This window comes from Trachemys scripta, unplaced genomic scaffold (genome assembly GCF_013100865.1).
Source record: "Trachemys scripta elegans isolate TJP31775 unplaced genomic scaffold, CAS_Tse_1.0 scaffold_28, whole genome shotgun sequence".
Lineage (NCBI taxonomy): Eukaryota > Metazoa > Chordata > Testudines > Emydidae > Trachemys > Trachemys scripta.
The window spans coordinates 1,960,300-1,979,734 of NW_023260513.1; the positions used below are offsets into that span (position 1 = coordinate 1,960,300).

At 53.0% G+C, this 19,435-nt stretch overlaps 1 protein-coding gene across 1 annotated transcript; it reads right to left on the bottom strand.

Annotated features, from left to right (window-relative positions):
• Nucleotides 1-8,587: 8,587 nt before the first annotated feature.
• Nucleotides 8,588-17,279, bottom strand: LOC117870476 (C-type lectin domain family 2 member D-like). The gene is made up of 6 exons (XM_034757660.1): nt 17,030-17,279; nt 16,254-16,470; nt 14,401-14,508; nt 9,917-10,098; nt 9,106-9,209; nt 8,588-8,891 (listed from the first exon to the last, which is right to left on the bottom strand). The coding sequence occupies exons 2-6, from the start codon at nt 16,327-16,329 to the stop codon at nt 8,750-8,752; spliced, it is 612 nt and encodes a 203-aa protein (XP_034613551.1). The 5' UTR covers nt 16,330-16,470; nt 17,030-17,279; the 3' UTR covers nt 8,588-8,749.
• Between the last annotated feature and the right edge of the window lie 2,156 nt (nt 17,280-19,435).

Below are 19,435 nucleotides of genomic sequence, written 5' to 3' on the forward strand. Positions count from 1 at the left end.
GGGGGCCTCTCCAACTTCATCCTCTCGCCCCAGCATGAAACCCCAAGTGAATCGTGCTGGGCTGGGCACTGCCGGGGGCCCCAGAGGTGGGGCAGGATTTATTCCCTGCAGGAAGAGGGGAGCTGTGGTGGTCAGAGATCACACTGGCTCAGATCCACAGAGGCTCCCATTTTGGAAGTGAAGCACCTAAATACCTTTGGGGATCTTGGCCTTGGTGCTTGCAAGAGCAAAGCTTTATTCTGGGTCTGAGGCCTGGCCGTGCAGAGCCACCAGAGCTGCCCAGCGCCCTGCCCAGACTCCGTCTGGGAAGCTCAGCCCTTAAAGGCATTGTCCTCAATGCCACAGGAGGAACGGGGAGGGATCTCTGCTCCACAGCTCTGCGCCAGCAACTCTGAGCCGCAGTGACTGCAACGAGGCTCCTTTTCCCCAGCTCTGGGTACCACACAAATGTGTTGCCTATGTCACACAGACAGTGAAATATTTTCCATCCACCCACCACAGGAAGCAAAGCAGCTCTGTGCTAACCATGCTGGGACCAGGGCCTTCCTGTGCAGTTTGCTCTGCAGTCACCCCACGTGCAGTTCATACCCACTGAGTTATTATCGCTTCATTGTTCCTGGGGGCGTGTGAGGGGAACCCAAGCAAGGTGGGAGGTTCTTCTGCTTGGTGGGCAGGGGGAGATCTGGAGAGTGGGGAAGGGAGGATCCTCTATTGTGTGTGGGGGGTGCGGTAGGGAGGGGATTCTTGCAACACACTGTAGCTGGGAAGGAACATGAAAGTCCCCCCAGGCCAGGGCAGTCCAGACCCCTCAGCTCCCCAGGAAAAGGGAGCCCATCAGCCCCTGGAAACCTTCAAGCCGCTCCAGGACTGGGACCAGGCGACTCTTGAGGGGGTCCCTCTCCCTGGGTATCTCTAGGGCTAAATCTCTCCTCTCAGCCCCTCCTCTCTCTGTACCCCAAACCCCTGCCCTGGGGGTGTCTATAGGGCTGACTCCTCCTTTTAACTCCTTCAGCCTCAGCTCTCCTCTCACCTTTGCCCCCTGGGTGTCTATAGGGTCAGGTCTCTCCTCTTCCCTAGGCCCCCATTTCCTCCCCCCAGCACTTCTCCCTCCCCTGCCCTCCTGGGCTGAGTCTCCTCTGACCCCCAGTGTAAAGCCTCCCCCAAAGCAACATGGTCATTGCAGACACAGGGAGAAATCAAACCCACATTGTTCATCACTCCCTCAGAAAACTGGGGGCAGAAAGTCGACTGCCTCAGGCTAGGTCTACACCAAGCGGGGATGGGGGTCAACCTAAGATACGCAACTTCAGCTACGTGAATAGTGTAGCTGAAGTTGCGTATTTTAGGTCGACTTACCTGGCTGTGAGGACGGCAGCGAGTCGACCGCTGCCGCGCCGCCATCGACTCTGCTTCCACCTCTTGCCGCGGTGGATTTCCGGAGTCGACGGCAGAGCCATCGGGGATCGATTTTATCACGTCTTCACTAGACGCGATAAGTCGATCCCCAATAGATCGATTGCTACCCGCCAATCCGGCGGGTAGTGAAGAAGTGCCCTCAGTCTTCGCACCAGCTCTCTGGGTGCGGTTGTTACTTTGGTGACCCCCTAATGGCGACCCATCACCGTGTTCTTGGTGCCCCCAGACATGTCTGTCCGGTGCCGATACTCCTGCCCCAGCTCTGTGCTGCACTGCCAGCTCCCACCACCCGGGGGCACTTCCACAGTGATTGTCCACCATGAAGACCAGGATGGGGCCGTTCCCCTGGATGAAGTCCCACCTGATGTGGATGTATTCCCAGTCGGGATGCGCAAAGCAGCTGGAGATGAGCAGCAGGGTTGTCCCATTGGCCGTGGTGTGGACGGGGGCCACGGTGTTGCTATAAAGGAAGTGGCTGAGGCATGAGAGTGGGAGAGACGAGTGGGAAGGGGGCAGATTTGGAGAGGGAAGGGAAGCCACTGTGTCTGTCCCCCCACCCCTCCCCGAATGGGGACACCCTGGCCAGTGGCAGGGCTAGGACCTCACTGCACACACAGAGTCCTACACCCCAGACCCATATACACCACAGCCCTGCCCCTACAGGGATCCCCCTCTGGGGTCAGAGCGGAGCTGGGGCTCCACGGCCCATTCACCCCCTAGCCACTCTTCTGGGCCAGTTAGTGGCAAAGGGGAAGGTGGGTTTGGGACCAAGATGCCTGCCTTGTTGGTAAATGGACGGAGACCTAACAAACTCATTTCACACATTGAACAGCTGTCAGTTTTATCACCTAGTGATCTGGGTCCAGATCAGAGCCAGTGCCCCCCCCCCCAGAGGGGAAAGGCCCCATGTCCCATTCCCCACGAGCCATCCAGCCAGGTCCCCGGATCCTGGGGCCAGATCAGAGCTAGTGCCCCATGTGGGGGGCAAGGGCCCATATCCCACTACCCACCCCACACCCAGCTCTCCTATCATTGTTATTCTTTAGTTGTATTACCATAGTCCCCCTAACAAATGTAGTTCATGGGGATATGGATGTAGGATTTCTGGTGCCCTCATCTGTCTTCTCCCACCCCCCACCCCCCTTTTACTGTCCTGGCCCAATCACAGCCCGGCTGCCCCCCACAGGGCAGCTTCTCTGCAGTCAGAGGCTGGCCAGCTCCTCAACGGTACTGAGGTGCCTAATGCTGATTCAAACCAATGGAGTTAGGTGCCTATGCACCTTTTGAGGGTCTGGGCCCCCTGCCTCAGTTTCCCCCTGCTGGTCCCTTGGTGCTGCTCCCAGGCTGGCGCTGGGCACTCAGGTTCCTCAGACTCTGGGGAGAGGCAGCTTCTGAGTACGGCCAGCTCTGCTCTGTGCTGTCAACAGAGGGCCCAGCTCCCTCAGAGCCGAAACCTTGGCCTGCCCCTCCCTCCCACGGCTCTGCCATCCCCCTGCTGCTTACCCCACCCAGCTGCCGGCAAAGGCGTGGGGTGGGGGGGATAAAGGCAGCTGCCATAAAGGGGTTTGGGCCCCCAGCAGTTAAATCCCCTCCTTGATGGGTTGTTTAAAGCCATAAAGGAGGGGACTGACTTGCTCCCCCTCTTCTTACCCTGCACCTGCCACTCATTGCATTCCTGCCCCGCCAGCTCTGGGGGGCGATGGGCCGGCTGCCTCGTCCTCACACGTCATAGACAGGGCCGGCTCTGGCGTTTTGGCCGCCCCCAGCAAAAAAAAATGGGGCAGCCAGAATGGCAAAGCTGCAGATGTGCCCCAGCTAGTGGGGGGGGGGAGAGAGAGAAAAGGGGGGGGCCAAGGCTTCAGTGGGGCGCTGCCACTCGGCCCCTCCCGCCGCGCTGCCTGCCGGGAGGGCTCCGTGCCGCTCCGGTCGGCTGCGAGGGAAGGACGCGATCTGCCCTGCCGGGCTTGCTGCAGGGCGCTCCTGTCCTCCGTTCTGCCGCCCCCTACAGGGCGGCCGGAGCAGGGGGGAAAAAAAAAAAAGCGGCCGTGCCGCCCTAGGATTGGGCGGAATACCCCCTCCTACAATCTGCCGCCCCAAGCACCAGCTTGCTCGGCTGGTGCCTGGAGCTGGCTTCTGCCTCGGCCTGCGATGGCCCCTCGTCCATCCTTCCCAGAGCCCCCACAGCACCTGCTATGCCTCCTGCTTTGGTGCTGTGGTGATGTCAGAGGCCCTGCAATGCCGGGGGTGGGGACTATCATGGACGGCTCCGTGTTAAATGTAACACCGAGTGCTTTTATCCTCGGAGTCCGTGTGAGATGTGCAGCAGGGGGCACAGGGCTGTTGCTTTCCAGCATTGGTGAGAGCAGAGGCGCTGTGTGGGCGCAAGGGATGTTAAGTGCTAGTCCCAAAGTCTCTAGCTAGCACCTTAACCCCAAACCCCTCCGTCCCCGTGACTTCATTCTTCCCTGTCATTTACAGACTTTCATACAAACTACTTCCAAAGCCACAAACCAGATCTGGCTTGGACTCACTATTACATCCCCCGCGAGGAAATGGACTTGGGTGGACGGCTCCCTGTTAAATCCAACACTGTGAGTGTTTTTTCCTCTGAGTCCATGTGAGATGTGCAGCAGGGGGCACAAGGCTGTTGCTTTCCAGCATTGGTCAGAGCAGAGGGGTGCAAGGGATGTTAAGTGCTGGGCACAACACTCTGCACAGAGAGAGGAGGCCTGAGACTCATTCAATGGCTTCCACAGCAGTTGGGCTAATCCTGAGGGCTGGGTTTTGTAATATGGACAAATGTTTTCCAGAAATAGACCAGGGCAACCAGCTGCTACGACAGAATCATGGGCTAGGAAGTGTTTTATCAGCTAAGGCTCTGTAGGAACAATTCAGCGGTTAAGGAAGAAATTTGAGAGGTGTCATTTTTTGCAGCTTTCCCTCATTCTTTTGTTCAAAAATTCTAAACAGCAATTATTTATTTATTTTGTTTTCCAGGTTCAATGTACAGGATCCAGCTGAAGGGAACAGCTGCAGGATGATAAAACCAGATGAAATTCATTTTGAAACCTGCACTATTGTATCTAAATGGATTTGTGAAAAAGACGCTCTCCAGATATAGACAGTGACATTAATTATCTGTATTTTCTCTGTATTTAGTTTCAATCTGTCCCATGAATGATGAGTATTGAAGGTGAGCTTCAAAGGGAAAAATTGGGCTTGTGCCCACCCCCCTTTTATAACATGAATAAAGATGGCACAAAAAGCTTTTCTTGCATTTGAAATTCAGGTCCTGTCTGGGCTGGAAGATTATAGTGAAGGGAGAACTAGTGAAGTGACATCACGAGTAGAGCTGGGGGAAATTTTCCACTGAATAGTTTATTTGTCAAAAAATGCAGTTTTGGGTCAAACAAGACTGTTCACAAACTGGTGTTGAATTCACTGAATAGATTCAGGCAAAATAAAATAATCATTAAAAAAATTCAGGCTAGGTTCACAAGAGGATGGAGGAGGAGACAGCAGCTAACTTCATCCAATAGCCAAGTGGTTAGTGCACCAGATTTGAATCCCTTCTCTGGAACACTGCTAATAGATTAGCCCTACATATCCTCAAGATATCTTGAGCAGTTTAGTATCATCATTGTCCCTAGCCTCTGTCTGTCAGAGGGTGGAGATGGATGGCAGGAGAGAGATCACTTGGTCATTGCCTGTTAGATTCACTCCCTCTGGGGCACCCGGCATTGGCCACTGTCAGTAGACAGGATACTGGGCTAGATGGACCTTTGGTCTGACCCAGTACAATCATTCTTATGTTCTTATGTCCTATTTTAGGACAGTTTCCTGTCAGCAACAGAATCCATACCCAGGAAAGAGCTCAACATACCTAATAAGCAGATGTGAGTACAACAAATATATTGCAGAGCCAGGTTACATAGTTCAGACACCTTCAAGAGTCTAAAAAGCTGCAGAGAAGGCCCCTAACTCAAGCAGCAACAATCTGCCCTCTGGAATTTGCAATTGGCATTTGTTTAAAATTAACATTCCAGCACTGCAGTATCTTTATAAAACACATGTAAGAAAATATTTTACATTAAAAAGTTCCTTGAAGAAATCTATCCCTGCAGTGCAGCCTGCGGATGTGAGAATGGGCAGTCAGGGACCAGGGGCAGCACAAAAGTTTGGGCAGGGAGGGGAAAGAGGAGCCTCCTGGAAAAAAAAAATGCATGTCAAGCTGTCTCTAGGTCCACATTGTCACAAAAGGAGGATCCCAAACACAATTCAGAGGCTGGGTTTGCATGAAGACACCCACAGTCTGTATCTCACAGGGCAGCACAGCTGCAGTGCTGGCTGTAGATAGCGGAGGTGGACAGAGCTTGAAAGTGCCCACACTATGTAGAACCCAACACCCCAAGGCCAAACCCAACCTATGGCACCCCAGGGGTTGCAGGGAGGCTGTCTGCAGACAGGAACGTGTTGCAGTTTGTGGATACAGCAAGGAGCCATGTCCCAGTCTGAAGGGTGCAAACCCCAGAAGGGCAAGAAATCATTAAAGGCACCAGGGAGCAACAGGAGCCAATGGGATGAATTGAGCAAGGGGGGAAATTTCAGGCTGGCGCTGAAGAGACGATTCCCAGCAGTGAGGGGGTCTGAGAATCTGGGATATTGCAACCCCCTGCAGTCTCTTTGGGAACCAGTGTGTCAAATTTATGAATGGCTTCTCGCTGCTTGTGTTCTACTCCATTGGGGAGGGTGACCACAGCTATATTCACACTATTGTAATAATAAAATAATATTCACACCCCTACACACTATTGTAATAATCTTTATACAAAATACACCTATTAAGGCATCATTTGAAAACTAACAACTTGCTGGTCAATAATATCATGGGGAAATGGATGTAGCAACATTATATGTAAAGTTATGAATTCCCCCTAAATGATATTGGTGGCACATGTTCTAATGCATATTGCCCTGATTAGGAAGAACTGGTCAAGCAGATCTTAAACAAAGGAATGTGTCAAGTATCAGAGGGGTAGCCGTGTTTGGTGCTTTTTACAGATTCAGACTGAGGGTCCTGTGGCACCTTTAAGACTAACACAGAAGTATTGAAGCATAAGCTTTCATGGGTGAATACCCACTTCATCAGACACAAGACTGATGAAGTGGGCATTCACCCACGAAAGCTTATGCTTCAATACTTCTGTTAGTCTTAAAGGTGCCACAGGACCCTCTGTTGCTTTTTAAAGGAATGTGTGTTTCCCTCAGTTTACATGTAAGTTGTAAACAGGGTCCTCAGACAGCGAGAGAGGGAAGACAGGAGACAAGGAAAATCTGCATTTCAGGAAACAGGAGAGAAGAAACAGCACAGAACTTTTCTCCACTAGACATCATGTCGCCTTCTTTACTGTTGGAATAAACTTTGCTTTGAGAGGGTGTCCTTCAGGAAACTGCATCTCACAGGGGGACTGGACTATAAAAGTGAGGGACAAAAATATCCCAAATTCTCTCTCCCTCTTTTCACCTAAGAGGGCAAAAGAAAGAACCATTGGACTTTGGAAGCAGATGCTGGCCTGAGAGTTTGGTCAGCAATGTTACTGGGAACCTGTGGTGAGGGACATCACCTTGAACCAAGTCTAGTTTGGTAAATTTAGAAAGCATTTTATCTTTATTGCTCTTGTAACCATTCCTGACTAATGCCTCATTACTTGTACTCACTTAAAATCTCTTTGTAAGTAAATAAACTTGCTTTAGTCTTTAATTACAACTAACCCAGGGCTGTGACTTGTTTGGGTAACTATGTAAGGTAGCAGACTGTGTATGTTGATGCCCTTAGAGGGGCAACGGACCAAGTAGATCTGGACTGTCCAGAAAAGGGCTGGACAGTGCAGAACACGTTTGGGGCTAGGGGGAGTCCAGGACTGGGAGTGTGTTGGGGTCACCCTGCAAGTAGTGATCAAGGCTGGTGGACCCAGCGTGGTGCGGGTGACAGGCTGCTGGACCAGGGCTGTAGCTATGCAGAGCCACTCAGGGCGTGACCTGATGGAGGTGGGATAGAGATGCAGTTACCCTGAAACGGTGACAGTCTCCCTGAGAGAAGGGTCACAAACCGCGGCATTAGGATAATTGACAACTAGGACCGGAAAAACCCTGGAGACAGACTAAGAGACAAGGAACCAGGCTGCAGCATGGAGGGGACCAGAACCAGGCTTTGTCATGTAGGACTGATGAATTAAATTGTTTTTAATTGTTCACTTTATTAATGTAACTTCATAAGTAAAGTTTTATGAATGAAACAATATTCATATTGGGTTACCCCAATAACTGGCTAATTAACAGTTAAGATGCTTGTTAAGAGCCATAGCTGTTCAGTCAGCTGCCTTTGTAAGTTTCACTATCAATCCAATTCCTGCTTAAATCACTGAGACTTGCACTGTTTCAGTATTGGAACTTCTGTTCACCATTTATTACACTTGCCTACGGTGTAACTTCTGTTCACTGTTTGCCATCCATTATACTTGTCTATATTGTAACTTCTGTTCACTGTTTGCCATATTGTAATTCAAACCCCATTTTAAAACGCTTACTCCATTTTTTAACGGCTTGCTGCAACCTTCATTTTTGCAAACCCTGCTGTAATCTTATTAGTTTAGTTTAGATGTGTGAATGAGGTATGTATGGATGATGGAATCAACCTCCAGCCCCAGCCTGTCCTGATTAAATAGAGTTCAAACACCAACGGCTGAAGATGCAGACAAGAGCCCTAACAAAGTAAGAAGAATCCACCCTAAAAAGGAAAGGTACAATAGAAGGAAAATCAAAGCCCAGTCCCAGGCTGAAAGTCATGTCTGCAATTAACAGGTAATCAATCACCAAACCTAAAGGCAGTGTAACACAGCAAGACCTATAGACTCTGGATTCAAACTAAAGCCTACAAAAAGGATGGGTGAGATGGAAAACTTTGGAGGAGGGTAACATTCTGCTGCCAACATGGAAGGGCATCGGTGCGCGCCCAACAAAGACCCAGCTCGTCCTTGTGCCTGGCTTTCCTGGCCAGTTAGCCGCCACAAGCTGCAAACCCAAGCTGCAAACTCAAGCAGGACTGGTAACTATGCAGCAGCTGCAAAACATCTAATAAATGTGTGTGTGTGTGGGTGTGTGTATGTATATAAATATTAGGTATAATGTGTGTGTGTAAAAATTGAAATATTAATTATCGGTCGTAAATCAAATTGTTGTTATAATAAATGTGGCATCTTTGTCTTAACCCCTAAAACAATCCTGTATAAGTTTGTGGAACAACAGTCACAGCTGATCTCCGATTCCCTTGAGTTCACGAATCCCCTCCCACTGTTCGCTCCTCTCCCTTCCCAGGTTTACTGCAGATCCATTGTCTTGGTGTGTGGCACCTTGACGTGGTGACTGCGAGTTCTTCATCCAGGTGCGCACAGTCGGCTCCGCCTTGTATTTCAAACCTGTAACCCAGAGGCAATTGGATCTAGAGTCAGTGTGTGCCAGGCACAGACCGGGGGAGACACCCCAAGTCAGGGATGGGAGCTGTGCACTCAGCCCCTCTGGATCCCCCTCCCTGCACCAGCCCCAGGCCCTGCTCCCGGCAGGAGGGGACGTTAAAGCAGCCAGTGGGGCATTTCCATCCCTTCTGAACAATGCAGAGAAAAAGAGACTCACCGATGGTCAAACTCGGTCCCGTTGGCCCATTTCCAGACCTGGCCTGTGTCCTTCCAGAGGCCGATCCAGTGGTCCGGTTTGCCTTCGTATGGCAGCAGGGAACCCTTACAAATGGAATAAACGCCATCAGCTGTGTTAGACCCGGACTCTGCTGCTCCCCACCTTGGGCCGTGGGGGATTTCTAGAGGCCTCTTCCATTGTTATTGGGTGAAGGGATCAGATAAGTATTAACCCTTCACCCTCCCCCCTCCTCTTTTTGGGGCTGTGGCACCTACTGGGTGAAACAGGAATTGAGCTGCAAGGTCACTGTCTGCCCAGCAGCCCCTTCTCAGAGCACAGCAGGGCCAGGAGGAAGACGGGGCTGCAGGGGGAGGACAGACAGACCCGCCACCAGGGCAGGTAAGTTGATGGGAAGAGACCTAAAGCAGCCCCACCTCCAGCTGGATTCTCCCCGCCCCACCCAGGAGGAAACCCTGGGGCTGGGCTGAGCTGGGGGGGGGGAGGGGGAGGGGACAGGTTCTCACCCCCTCCAGCCCCAGGCAGCCCATTGGCCTGGAGCTGACTGAGCCGGCCCAGCCCTGCACAGGGGGAGTCTCCACCTGGGCTCTGGCAGATGCAGGGTCAAGGTGGCTGGAGCCCCAGGTCCAGCCAGGATTCAGCTGCCAGAACCGCACTGACTCTGGCCGCCCAGCCTGGGAGGCACCCGGGCTCCTCTCTGCCCTACAGGGGCTGAGCCCAGCCTGACTCCAGCCCTGTCTGTGGTGCCAGCGATCGCTGGGCTTGGCACAAAGCATCTATCCGGGCTTCTCACCAGCTCCTGCAGACTCTCAATCCCGGCCAGGGAGGCAGAGTGCAAAGAGCAGAAGCTCTGGCTGTAGGTCCAGTTCCCTTCGGCCTTAGAAAAATAGTAACATTTCCCTTGGATCCAGATCCAGCCGTCCGGGCACCAGGAGGCAGCAGGGGGGCAAGGAGGAGACGGCCTAGATTTTTCAACTGGAAAAAACAAAACACAAGGTGAGAGATCGGCCCGTCTTTCATCTCTGTGGAGAACAAGCAGGGCCAGAAACAAGAACTGCCCGATGGGATTAGACTGATGGGAGAGATGGGCCAGTCTGAGAGTGGCCAGCAACAGCTGCTTCAGAGGACATGGCCACCAATCCGACAAGCAGTGTAGTTGGAATTTATTGTAACACACACTGCGGTAGTGCCAGAGGCCAACCAGGTCACAGCCCCCATCGGGTTGGGGATGTACAAAGTGTGCAGTGAAGGGAATGGGAAAGGTGAGAGCAAGGGAGGAGTGCGTCTGGCAGGGGCGCTGGAACTGGGGTGGTAAGGGGGGGGCCATGCCCCCACCATGTTTTAACGTGGGAGGGCCAGGCCTGTCCACTTGTTAACCTGGGCGTAGAGTAGGGTTACCATCCGTCCATATTTCCCCAGACACATCCGGCTTTTGCGCCTCTAAATAGCCGTCCGGGAGGAATTGGTAACAAGGTTAAAATGTCCGGGTTTTTTTTCTCCCTCGCCTCCCTCCCTCCCATGCAGAGTGTGGCTGCTGATTGGGCGGCTGGGCCGATTGACCCACTCCCATTGGCCTCCAGCAGCTAGAGCCCTCCCCTGCTCCCCCCTCCCTCTGTCTGCAGCCCTGTGTAACACACAAACCGACCCACCGGGCAGCGTGTTTTGCAAACACGTGGAGCCAGAATGGTAAGGGGAGTCCGGGGGGGGGGGCAGACAGGGACCGGGGGAGTGTTGGATGGGTCCCCAGCCTCCACCTGCCACCCCCCCTCCGCGCGTCCCGCCCCCGTGGGCCCACCCTCCCTGCCTGCCTCTCCCTTGTCTGCTTGTACTGCCAGAGCCAGCAGCAACTGCTGTCTGCTGCCCCCGGGTCCTAGTGTCCCCCATCTACTAGTGGGAAGACAGGCTGCCCTTACCCTGCCCTTCCACCCTAGCCCTGAGCCTCTCCAACACCCCAAACCCCCCAGCCCCAGCCCTCATCCCCCCACACCCTAATCCTCTGCTCCATCCCTGAGAACCCCTCATCCTCAGACCCACAGCCCTCACCCCTGCATCCCGTCCTATCCCCACACCCCCCTCCTGCCCTCAAACTCCCTCCCAAAGCCTGCACCCCCTCCCCTTGCACTGCCTCCCACCCCCAAATTCCATCCCAGACCCTGCACCCCTCACCCCCTCCTGCACACCCACCCCCTGCCCCAGCCTGGAGCCTGCACCCACCACCCAAACTCTATCCCAGAATCTGCACCCTGCACCCCAATCCCAGCCCAGGACCTGCACCCCAGACCTCCTCCCCACACCCAACCCCGCTCCCAGAGCCTTAGGCAGGTGTGTGTGGGGGGTTCTGGGCATCACCAAAATTTCTACAACCCTGCTACCCATGCGAGTGGATAAGGGTCGGGGCAGTCAGGGGACAGATAGGGTCCTAGGGGGGCAGTTAGGGTGGGGGGGTTCTCAGCAGGGGGCAGTCAGGGGACAAGAAGCAGGGGGGTTGGGGTTCTGAGGGGGGCAGTCAGGGGGCTTCCCTCCCCCCCAGTGTCCTCTTTTTTGATTGTGGAAATATGGTAACCCTAGCGTAGAGCCTCAGGCAGGCATGGTGGTGGCGGTGGCAGGGGCTGTGCTTCACGCCCGGGGAGCCGAGAAGGGGATCAGCTCCCCCGCCATGACGCACAGCCCCTGCTAGCGGCACCAGCCTCTTCCTGGTGGGGGGCTGAGGTGGACCTTAGCTCCCCTCCCCCCACTATGGGGCCCCACCCCCTGCTCCTCTCCCCCACCACCTGGCCAGGCCAGAAGCCAGAGCCGGGCTGTGGTAAGAGCTGCCCAGGGAACCCGGGCTGCTGTGGGGAGCCCCAGACACTCCACCGGCCCTGGGGGAAAAGGAGTGGGGGAGGGGCCACAGTTCCTGCACTGGTATTCTCCCTCCCCCACCCCCAGCAGGTCCCACGCTCCTGCTGCCCAGCACACGGATTCTCTTACAGGGCTAACTGCAGCGTCATGTGCTCACACCTTCCACAGCCGCATCTACAGAGCCGGGCAGCACAGTCCAGGAGGCAGCGCAGGGTGAATATAGAGCGGGTCACTTCTGTGACTGATCTCATGGGAGCAGGTACAATAGGCAGAGGCACAATTTTAGAAGTTCAGAGCCCCCAAAACACCAGCAGGCAGCAGCAGAGAGGCTGCCAGACCTGCTGGGCCCCAGACCAAGACACCTTGAGGATGAGGGACCCTCAGATCCAACAGCCTCTCTGAGCGCGTTTCCCTCCTCACCCATCTCACGTATCAAAGCGTCGGATCCCCTGGAACGCAACCTGCAGCGTGTGACTACACTGAGGGGAATGTGGGAGCAGTGAGAGCCTCTTCTAATAACCCCAGCAAGCAGCACCCAGACCCCTTGCTCAGCTGCTAAATCCTCCAGAGCCCCCCTGATAACCCCACAGCCCCACACCTTGCTGCACATTAGAGTGAGGCTCACACTGAATGGAAATATCCTGTAATCGCACATCCTGTGCGCACCAACTGGCCTAGTTTAACGTCCCTGGGGAGCCTTCCCTTTGGAGATTCCTGACCCCGGGGGTTAAATTCTCAGCAACACCAGTGCAGGGATGAGAGCTTCTCCCCACAGCACCTCCCCACAGCTGACTAAAGCTCGTCCCAGCGATGCTGTAGCCCCTGACAGCCCTGCTGTAGGGACAACCGGAGGAGGGGCGGCAGGAAGATGAGGCCAGGCCAGTAACCTCAGACCACTGAGCTGCAGACAAGTTACGCTGCTCAGTGAAGATCGGACACTGGATCCGTGTCAGTCCATCCATCCAAACGGGTGTGAAGAGAGAGTCTCCGAGTGTAAAGGGAGCAGCAGAGGGGGCTGGAATCGGGAACAAAGCGACTGTCTTGTGTTCACTGCCCTGGACGACTGGGACTCTGGAGATCTGGATTCAATTCCAAGCTCTGGCAGACTCCCTGCCTGACCCAGGGCAAGTCCCTGAGGCCGGATCCACACAGGGACGGAGGCGTTTGAGGTTCAGCATCACAACGCCGAACTTTTACTCACCTAGGAAACCCCTGGAACAACAACGGGACCCACAGGCCTGAGCTGGGCGCCGGGTGCCCCACGCAGTGAATGGGGAGGGAGAGGGGGCCCAAGAACGGGATCCACAACGGCCAGCGAGCTAGACGGGCTGCCCAGGCCAGCCAATAGGAGACAGTGGCCAGGCCTGTGCCCTAAGCCCCGCCCCTCTCAGAGCTCAGCACCTCAGCCCTGGCTGCAGGGAGGGGCCCAACCCTGCTAACAACCTGCAGCGGGGACCCCCCGCCCTGGAGTCAGGTGCCTATGTCACGTCTTGAGACAGCGAGTGCAGCAGCCGGCGCCTAAATCCACTGAAAATGGCTGGGGGGGGGGAAGGTGGGGAGAGAAGACAACCTCCCTGATAACCTTTAACCCACTGGCACGGCTTTAACCCCGATGTGAGACCCTGCTTCAGTCCCCCTCTCCCTGGTGAGCAGGGATTGGAGAACAGGGGGTCCCACCTCTCAGGTGGGTGTCCTACTCACTAGATCAGAGGGATTGTAACTCTCGGGCCCAATTAATAGTTAATTATTCAAAGTGGAACAACTTCAGCAGGAAATATTGAGGGACCACCCCCATCAGACTATCCCACAGCTCAGTAGCTGGGCACTCCCCTGAGAGGTGGGAGACCCCTGTTCAGATCCTGTCTCCCCTCAGACAGAGGGGACTGGAACTGGGGTCTCACATCCCAGGGGAGGGCCCTACCACTGGGGCAGGGTTAAAGCGTGCCTGCCAGACCCCACCCCACGGGTACGACAGGCCTCTGGGTGCCGAGAACCAAGCAGCAGCACACGCCCAAAGGCAGAACATGAAGCGCTGAGGGAACTTCTACAGCAAAGGTGTTGTCCCCAGGTGAGCTCGGGCACCCCCAGGGTTCAGTGGCAGCCAGGCAGGGGGTTGGCAGATCACAGGGTGCCTGAAACGGCGACTTCAGCCCTTGGGTGCCCTTTGTGGAACGAGGCCACAGTGCCTTGGCTCCCCTCCCCAAAACAAGGACAAGGACACATCCCTGCCTCACAGCGGTTGTGAGGAGAAATCCACTGTGCTCTCATGTATGACAGTGATGTGGGGTAGAGGGGCCGTAAAAGCGCCTAGAGAGACTCCTGTCTGACCTGACTGCTAAAGCAGACAGGCCAGGGGAGAAAGGACGTGGAGCTGTTAGCCGTGAAGGAAGAAAGCTCCACATTCAGAGACTGAATCATCAGGGGTTGGGAACTTACCTCCCAAAGCTGCTGCTAAAGCAATGATGATGATCGTCATAACCACGATTATGGCTCTGAGGACAGTTGGATGATCCCATATTGCAGGTTTCCTGGAGCTGGAACTAGCTGGATGACCCGGAAGACAAAGACCTGTTAATGCTGCTGCGGTGACTCAGGCCAGAATTATTTGCCATCAGGCTCTGATCCGACACACACCAGGTATTTATTTTGACATCTTAAATGGTTCTGTCCCAGCTCTGGACACAAATATTAACTCGAACTCCCATCCAGACTGTGAAGGAGAACATCACTCCTCAAATCACCACTGTGTGGTTAATTAGCTCAATTAATCCCCAGAAAGGACTCTGCAGAATTCAAAGGGATTCAGAGGAGGGTGGAGGATGATCAAGGGCCTGGAAAATACACGACAAGAGATTGACAAGCCTGGGATTGTTCACCATGGAGAGGAGGTGAATGAGAGGGGACAGGATAAACAGTCTATGCAATAACAGATGGGACAGAAGGCAGACTGGGAGCTTTTGGTGATAAAGGTGTGGGCAGTCCCTGCACGCCCCCTTGTGGCCTGGTGTGGCACTGTGGGTGCAACCCTCCTTAATTTCCCTTGATTGGCAGCAGTACATTTGCTTTAACAGCCCAAGGCAAGGAGAAGCCAACACTCATTAACAAAACTGCACATCCCTTTTTAATAAGGCTTCAGGACAGGAGCAATTTCAGCAAACAGTTCATACGGTGCTCACCTCAGGACCCTGGGTCAGGGATCCCAAGTTAACATACATAAAACCAAGTCTCAGGTGGATTAGATTGGTCTTCTAGAGCCTGCGAGAAACCATCACCTGCTGCAGCCTGCCTGGCTTCTACTCCCCTCTCTCCTTCAGCTCCTTCTTCAAATAGCCCAGGCCTATGATAGGGCAGGGTTGCCTTGATTACACCTGTGCCAGATGTAGCCTCTTGCCTATCCCTTAAAGGGGTAGTTATCCCCTTCCCATTGTTCTCCTTGTCTCATAACACAAAAGCAAGGGGATATTCAATGAGATTAAAAAGGTGGGAAAAGAACTGTTTTTTCCAGCCAATGCATAAGTAGACTGTGGAACTCACTGCCACAGGAAATTGATAAAAAGAATTTAGGAAAGTTAAAGGGATTGAGCATTTATATGGTTAACATGAATATCCAGAGTTGTCATAATTAACAACCAAAGGTTGGCAGGAACTTTGGAAGAGCATCTCCATCCCAGGGCGAGTAAATCCAGGGAACCCCTGCTGAAGTTCAGTCTTTGCAAATCCTCTTCCTTAGCACCCGGAGAGACATCAGAGGGCATGTAGTGGGGTGGTCACCCACTCTAGCCTAAAGGGCTTAAAACAGACCAGGGGAGGGCGGTGGCTGGGGCAAGCACCTCCAAGGCTGATTGGGGAAGCAGGCTCAGCTGTGACCACGCCCCGATCAGGGCTCAGCTGGCCCTTATAAGAGGGCAGTGGGGCAAGAGCAGTGAGTCTCTTGCTGCCTCTAGAGAGGGAATGGCCTAGCTGCTTAGGAGCTCACAGGGTATCTAGCGTGGAGCAGGGCTGGGGGAAGGCTAGAGGAGCTGGGGAGCTCCAACCTACAACCCCGCCCCCCCCCGGCTGCAGGCCTTGTTAAAGGCCCAGAGGGGTACTAAACACGTGCAGTACTAAAAGCCATATGTGCAACTGCCACACGAGAGAGCATGTGCAGCACGAGCTGAGTCCACTGGAGCAATACAGCCTCTGCTGCACGGGGAAGGGATGGGGGGGAGGAGAAGGAGGAGGAGCTACACCCACCCCTGAAAGGCATCTCCTCTCTCCAGCCTGTTCCTAGGCAGGGAAGCTCCAGTTACCTGCTTCTCCTCCACTCGTCCCGTCTACTGAGTTAAGAGGCTGTCCAGAGCGATCTGCTTCCGCTCCCTCCTGCATCTCTCCTTGCAGTGAGGCAGCCGTGGGTGCTGGACTCTGATCAACTTGGAGCCAGTTGCAAGAAATGGCTCTACGCAGCCACGGCAGAGTCGGTTCCAGTCAGCTGCAGTGTCCCTGGCTTTGGCTCCTCTCCCAGCTGCCCTAGAATGTGAAATGACAGAGTCAGGACAGTATAGGGGTCGGTGGGTTTGTCTGTGGTGTCCCATCCCCCATTCATCAGAACAAAAGCCCAGAGTTTGAATAGTGCAGTAACCAACCCCCTCCTGTGTCATCAGGCCCCTCATTGAAGATTCCCCATTTCCTCTCACTCCTCAATTGGGAGTTGGGCAGGAGAGGGACACACGGACGCTGGGTGTGGGGTGCAGGCTGGGATGTGCACACACTGTTTATGTCTGGTGTACCCTGGCACACAATGCAGAGCTGTGTGTAGTGCCTCCCCCTGCACTGGCAACTCTGGGAAGTTGGGGGGGGGGGTGAATTTGAGATGCAGCTTTGGGAGGGGCACAGACACAGCACCTTGGAAGGACTCTAAGGGACACAGTCTCTCCCACCCCCCGGTTGGATAAAAATCAGTGGTTTCAGTTTTGATTTTTTATTTAAATAAATACTTTTTTAAAAGAAACCAATGGAAAGTTAAACTTGAAATAATGATAATGTATGTTAAGGCCTAAATGTACTATAATCCATTAAAATCATTTACGTTAAATGAAAAGGAATAATATTCCAGCAGAACATGTTTGCTGATGACGTCTTGAAGAAAGTCAAGCCACTGAAGTGGTGCCAGTCACTGACTAAGCACCGGTGACAGAGGTTGTTAAATCAGCTTTGGACAGCAGTAGCCTCTTGCGCAGGTGCAGGGACTATTCTCTTCATTTCAGTTTATTCAAAGTTAAGAAGCCGATTGGGAGTTGAAAAAGCAGCAAAGCTTGTTTTGCTCGTCCAATCTATGGATGAAAACTAGGTGTGAGAAGGTGAGCTTGATAGCCGTGGTTCTCAACCTGCAGCCCAATCAGCACACGGCTGCAGCCCATGTGACACCTCAGGGCCATACAGGTACTATTGGATGTGGCCCACAATCAGGGCCTGCTTTAGGCCAATTCCACCAATTCCCCCGAATCGGGCCCCACGCCTAAGAGGGCCCCGCTCCCAGTGGCAGGGCCGCCCAGAGTGGGGGGCAAGTGGCAGAGAATCCCTTCCCTGGCTAGAGGCACCTTTTTAATTTTTACTCACCTGGCGGCGCTCCGGGTCTTTGGCGGCACTTTGGCGGCAGGTCCTTCAGTGCCGCCGAAGACCCAGAGCGTGTGAAGGACCCACTGCCAAAGACTAGGAGCGCCGCCCGGTGAGTACAAACCCCATGTGGTTTTTTTTACGTGTTTGTTTTTTTAGTCATCCCTGTCGGGGCCCCGTCGAAACTGTTTGAATCGGGCCCCGCACTTCCTAAAGCCGGCCCTGCCCACAATGGTACATAGGTTGAGAGCCACTGCTCAAAAGTCCTAACCAACATGGAGTGGGAGTCACAAAGGACTCAAGCATTGCATCACAGCTCCTAGCTTTTAGGTGGTGAGAAAATCCAAGAAACACCATTGTGATCCACAAAGCTGATTTAGGCACATAGACTCCTATACAATGAATGGGGAGCCACCTAAGCCAACCAAAGGGAGATACTGACCAGTGGGGTGTGGCCTAAACCCAGCCCCTCTCTCAGCGATAGGAACCTAAACCACAGGGAGGCTATTGACCACAAAAGGCAGAGAAAGAGATGCCACCTTATAACGTTTAGTCCAGTGGTTAGGTCACCACCTGGGACGTCAGACGACTCACACAAGGCAGCAGTGCATGTCCTCAAATGCTAAAACAGACACCGAGAGAACTTTTACTCTCATAAACTTAGGTGCCAAGTAAGTTTAGGTGCCTATCGGGTACGTTAGAAGTTTTGTGGATTGCAGTGGAGCTGAAACTGGGATTTAGGCATTTTCGTAATTTTGCTGATCCCACCCTTGGTGACTAAAAACAATCAGTTCAATTCACTAACTACAGGTAATTATTACACCTCTACCCCGATATAACACTGTCCTCAGGAGCCAAAAAATCTTACCGTGTTATAAGTGAAACCGCGTTATATCGAACTTGCTTTGATCCGCCGGAGTGCGCAGCCCCCCCTCCCCCCCGCGGAGCGCTGCTTTACCACCTTATAGCTGAATTCGTGTTCTATCGGGTCGCGTTATATCAGGATAGAGGTGTACCTTTTTATTAATTTATATTATCATAGCAGCTAGGATCCCTGGTCATGGCCAGGATACATGACTTTAAGTAATCAGTTTTAAACACAAAGCATGTTTTGATAACCTTTTTTCCCCTAATGTATCCAGCATATTTAAGGTATTTTTATTTAAAAATTTTAAATGCTGAATTTTCAAATGTAATTGAATTCTGATTTCCATCCAAATAAAGCTTGACCAAAAACAAAAAAAAAATCACAAGAATTAGATGAAAATCTGAATACTTGTACATGTCCCTATATTATTTAAGCAATTAATGTGTATAGATATAATCATAGAATCATAGAATATCAGGGTTGGAAGGGACCTCAGGAGGTCATCTAGTCCAACCCCCTGCTCAAAGCAGGACCAATCCCCAACTAAATCATCCCAGCCAGGGCTTTGTCAAGCCTGACCTTAAAAACCTCTAAGGCCTGGTCTACACTAGGAGGTTATGTCGAATTTAGCAGCGTTAAATCGAATTAACCCTGCACCCATCCACACAACGAAGCTATTTAGTTCGACAGAGAGGTCTCTTAAATTCGATTTCTGTACTCCTCCCCGATGAGGGGAGTAGCGCTAAATTTGACATGGCCATGTCGAATTAGGGTAGGTGTGGATGGAATTCGACGCGAATAGCTCCGGGAGCTATCCCACAGTTCACCACTCTGTTGACGCTCGGACTGCTGTCCAGAGCGTCAACAGAGTGGTGCACTCTGGGATAGCTCCCGGAGCTATTAGTGTCGAATTCCATCCACACCTACCCTGATTCGACATGGCCATGTCGAATTTAGCGCTACTCCCCTCGTCGGGGAGGAGTACAGAAATCGATTTAAAGAGACCTCTAT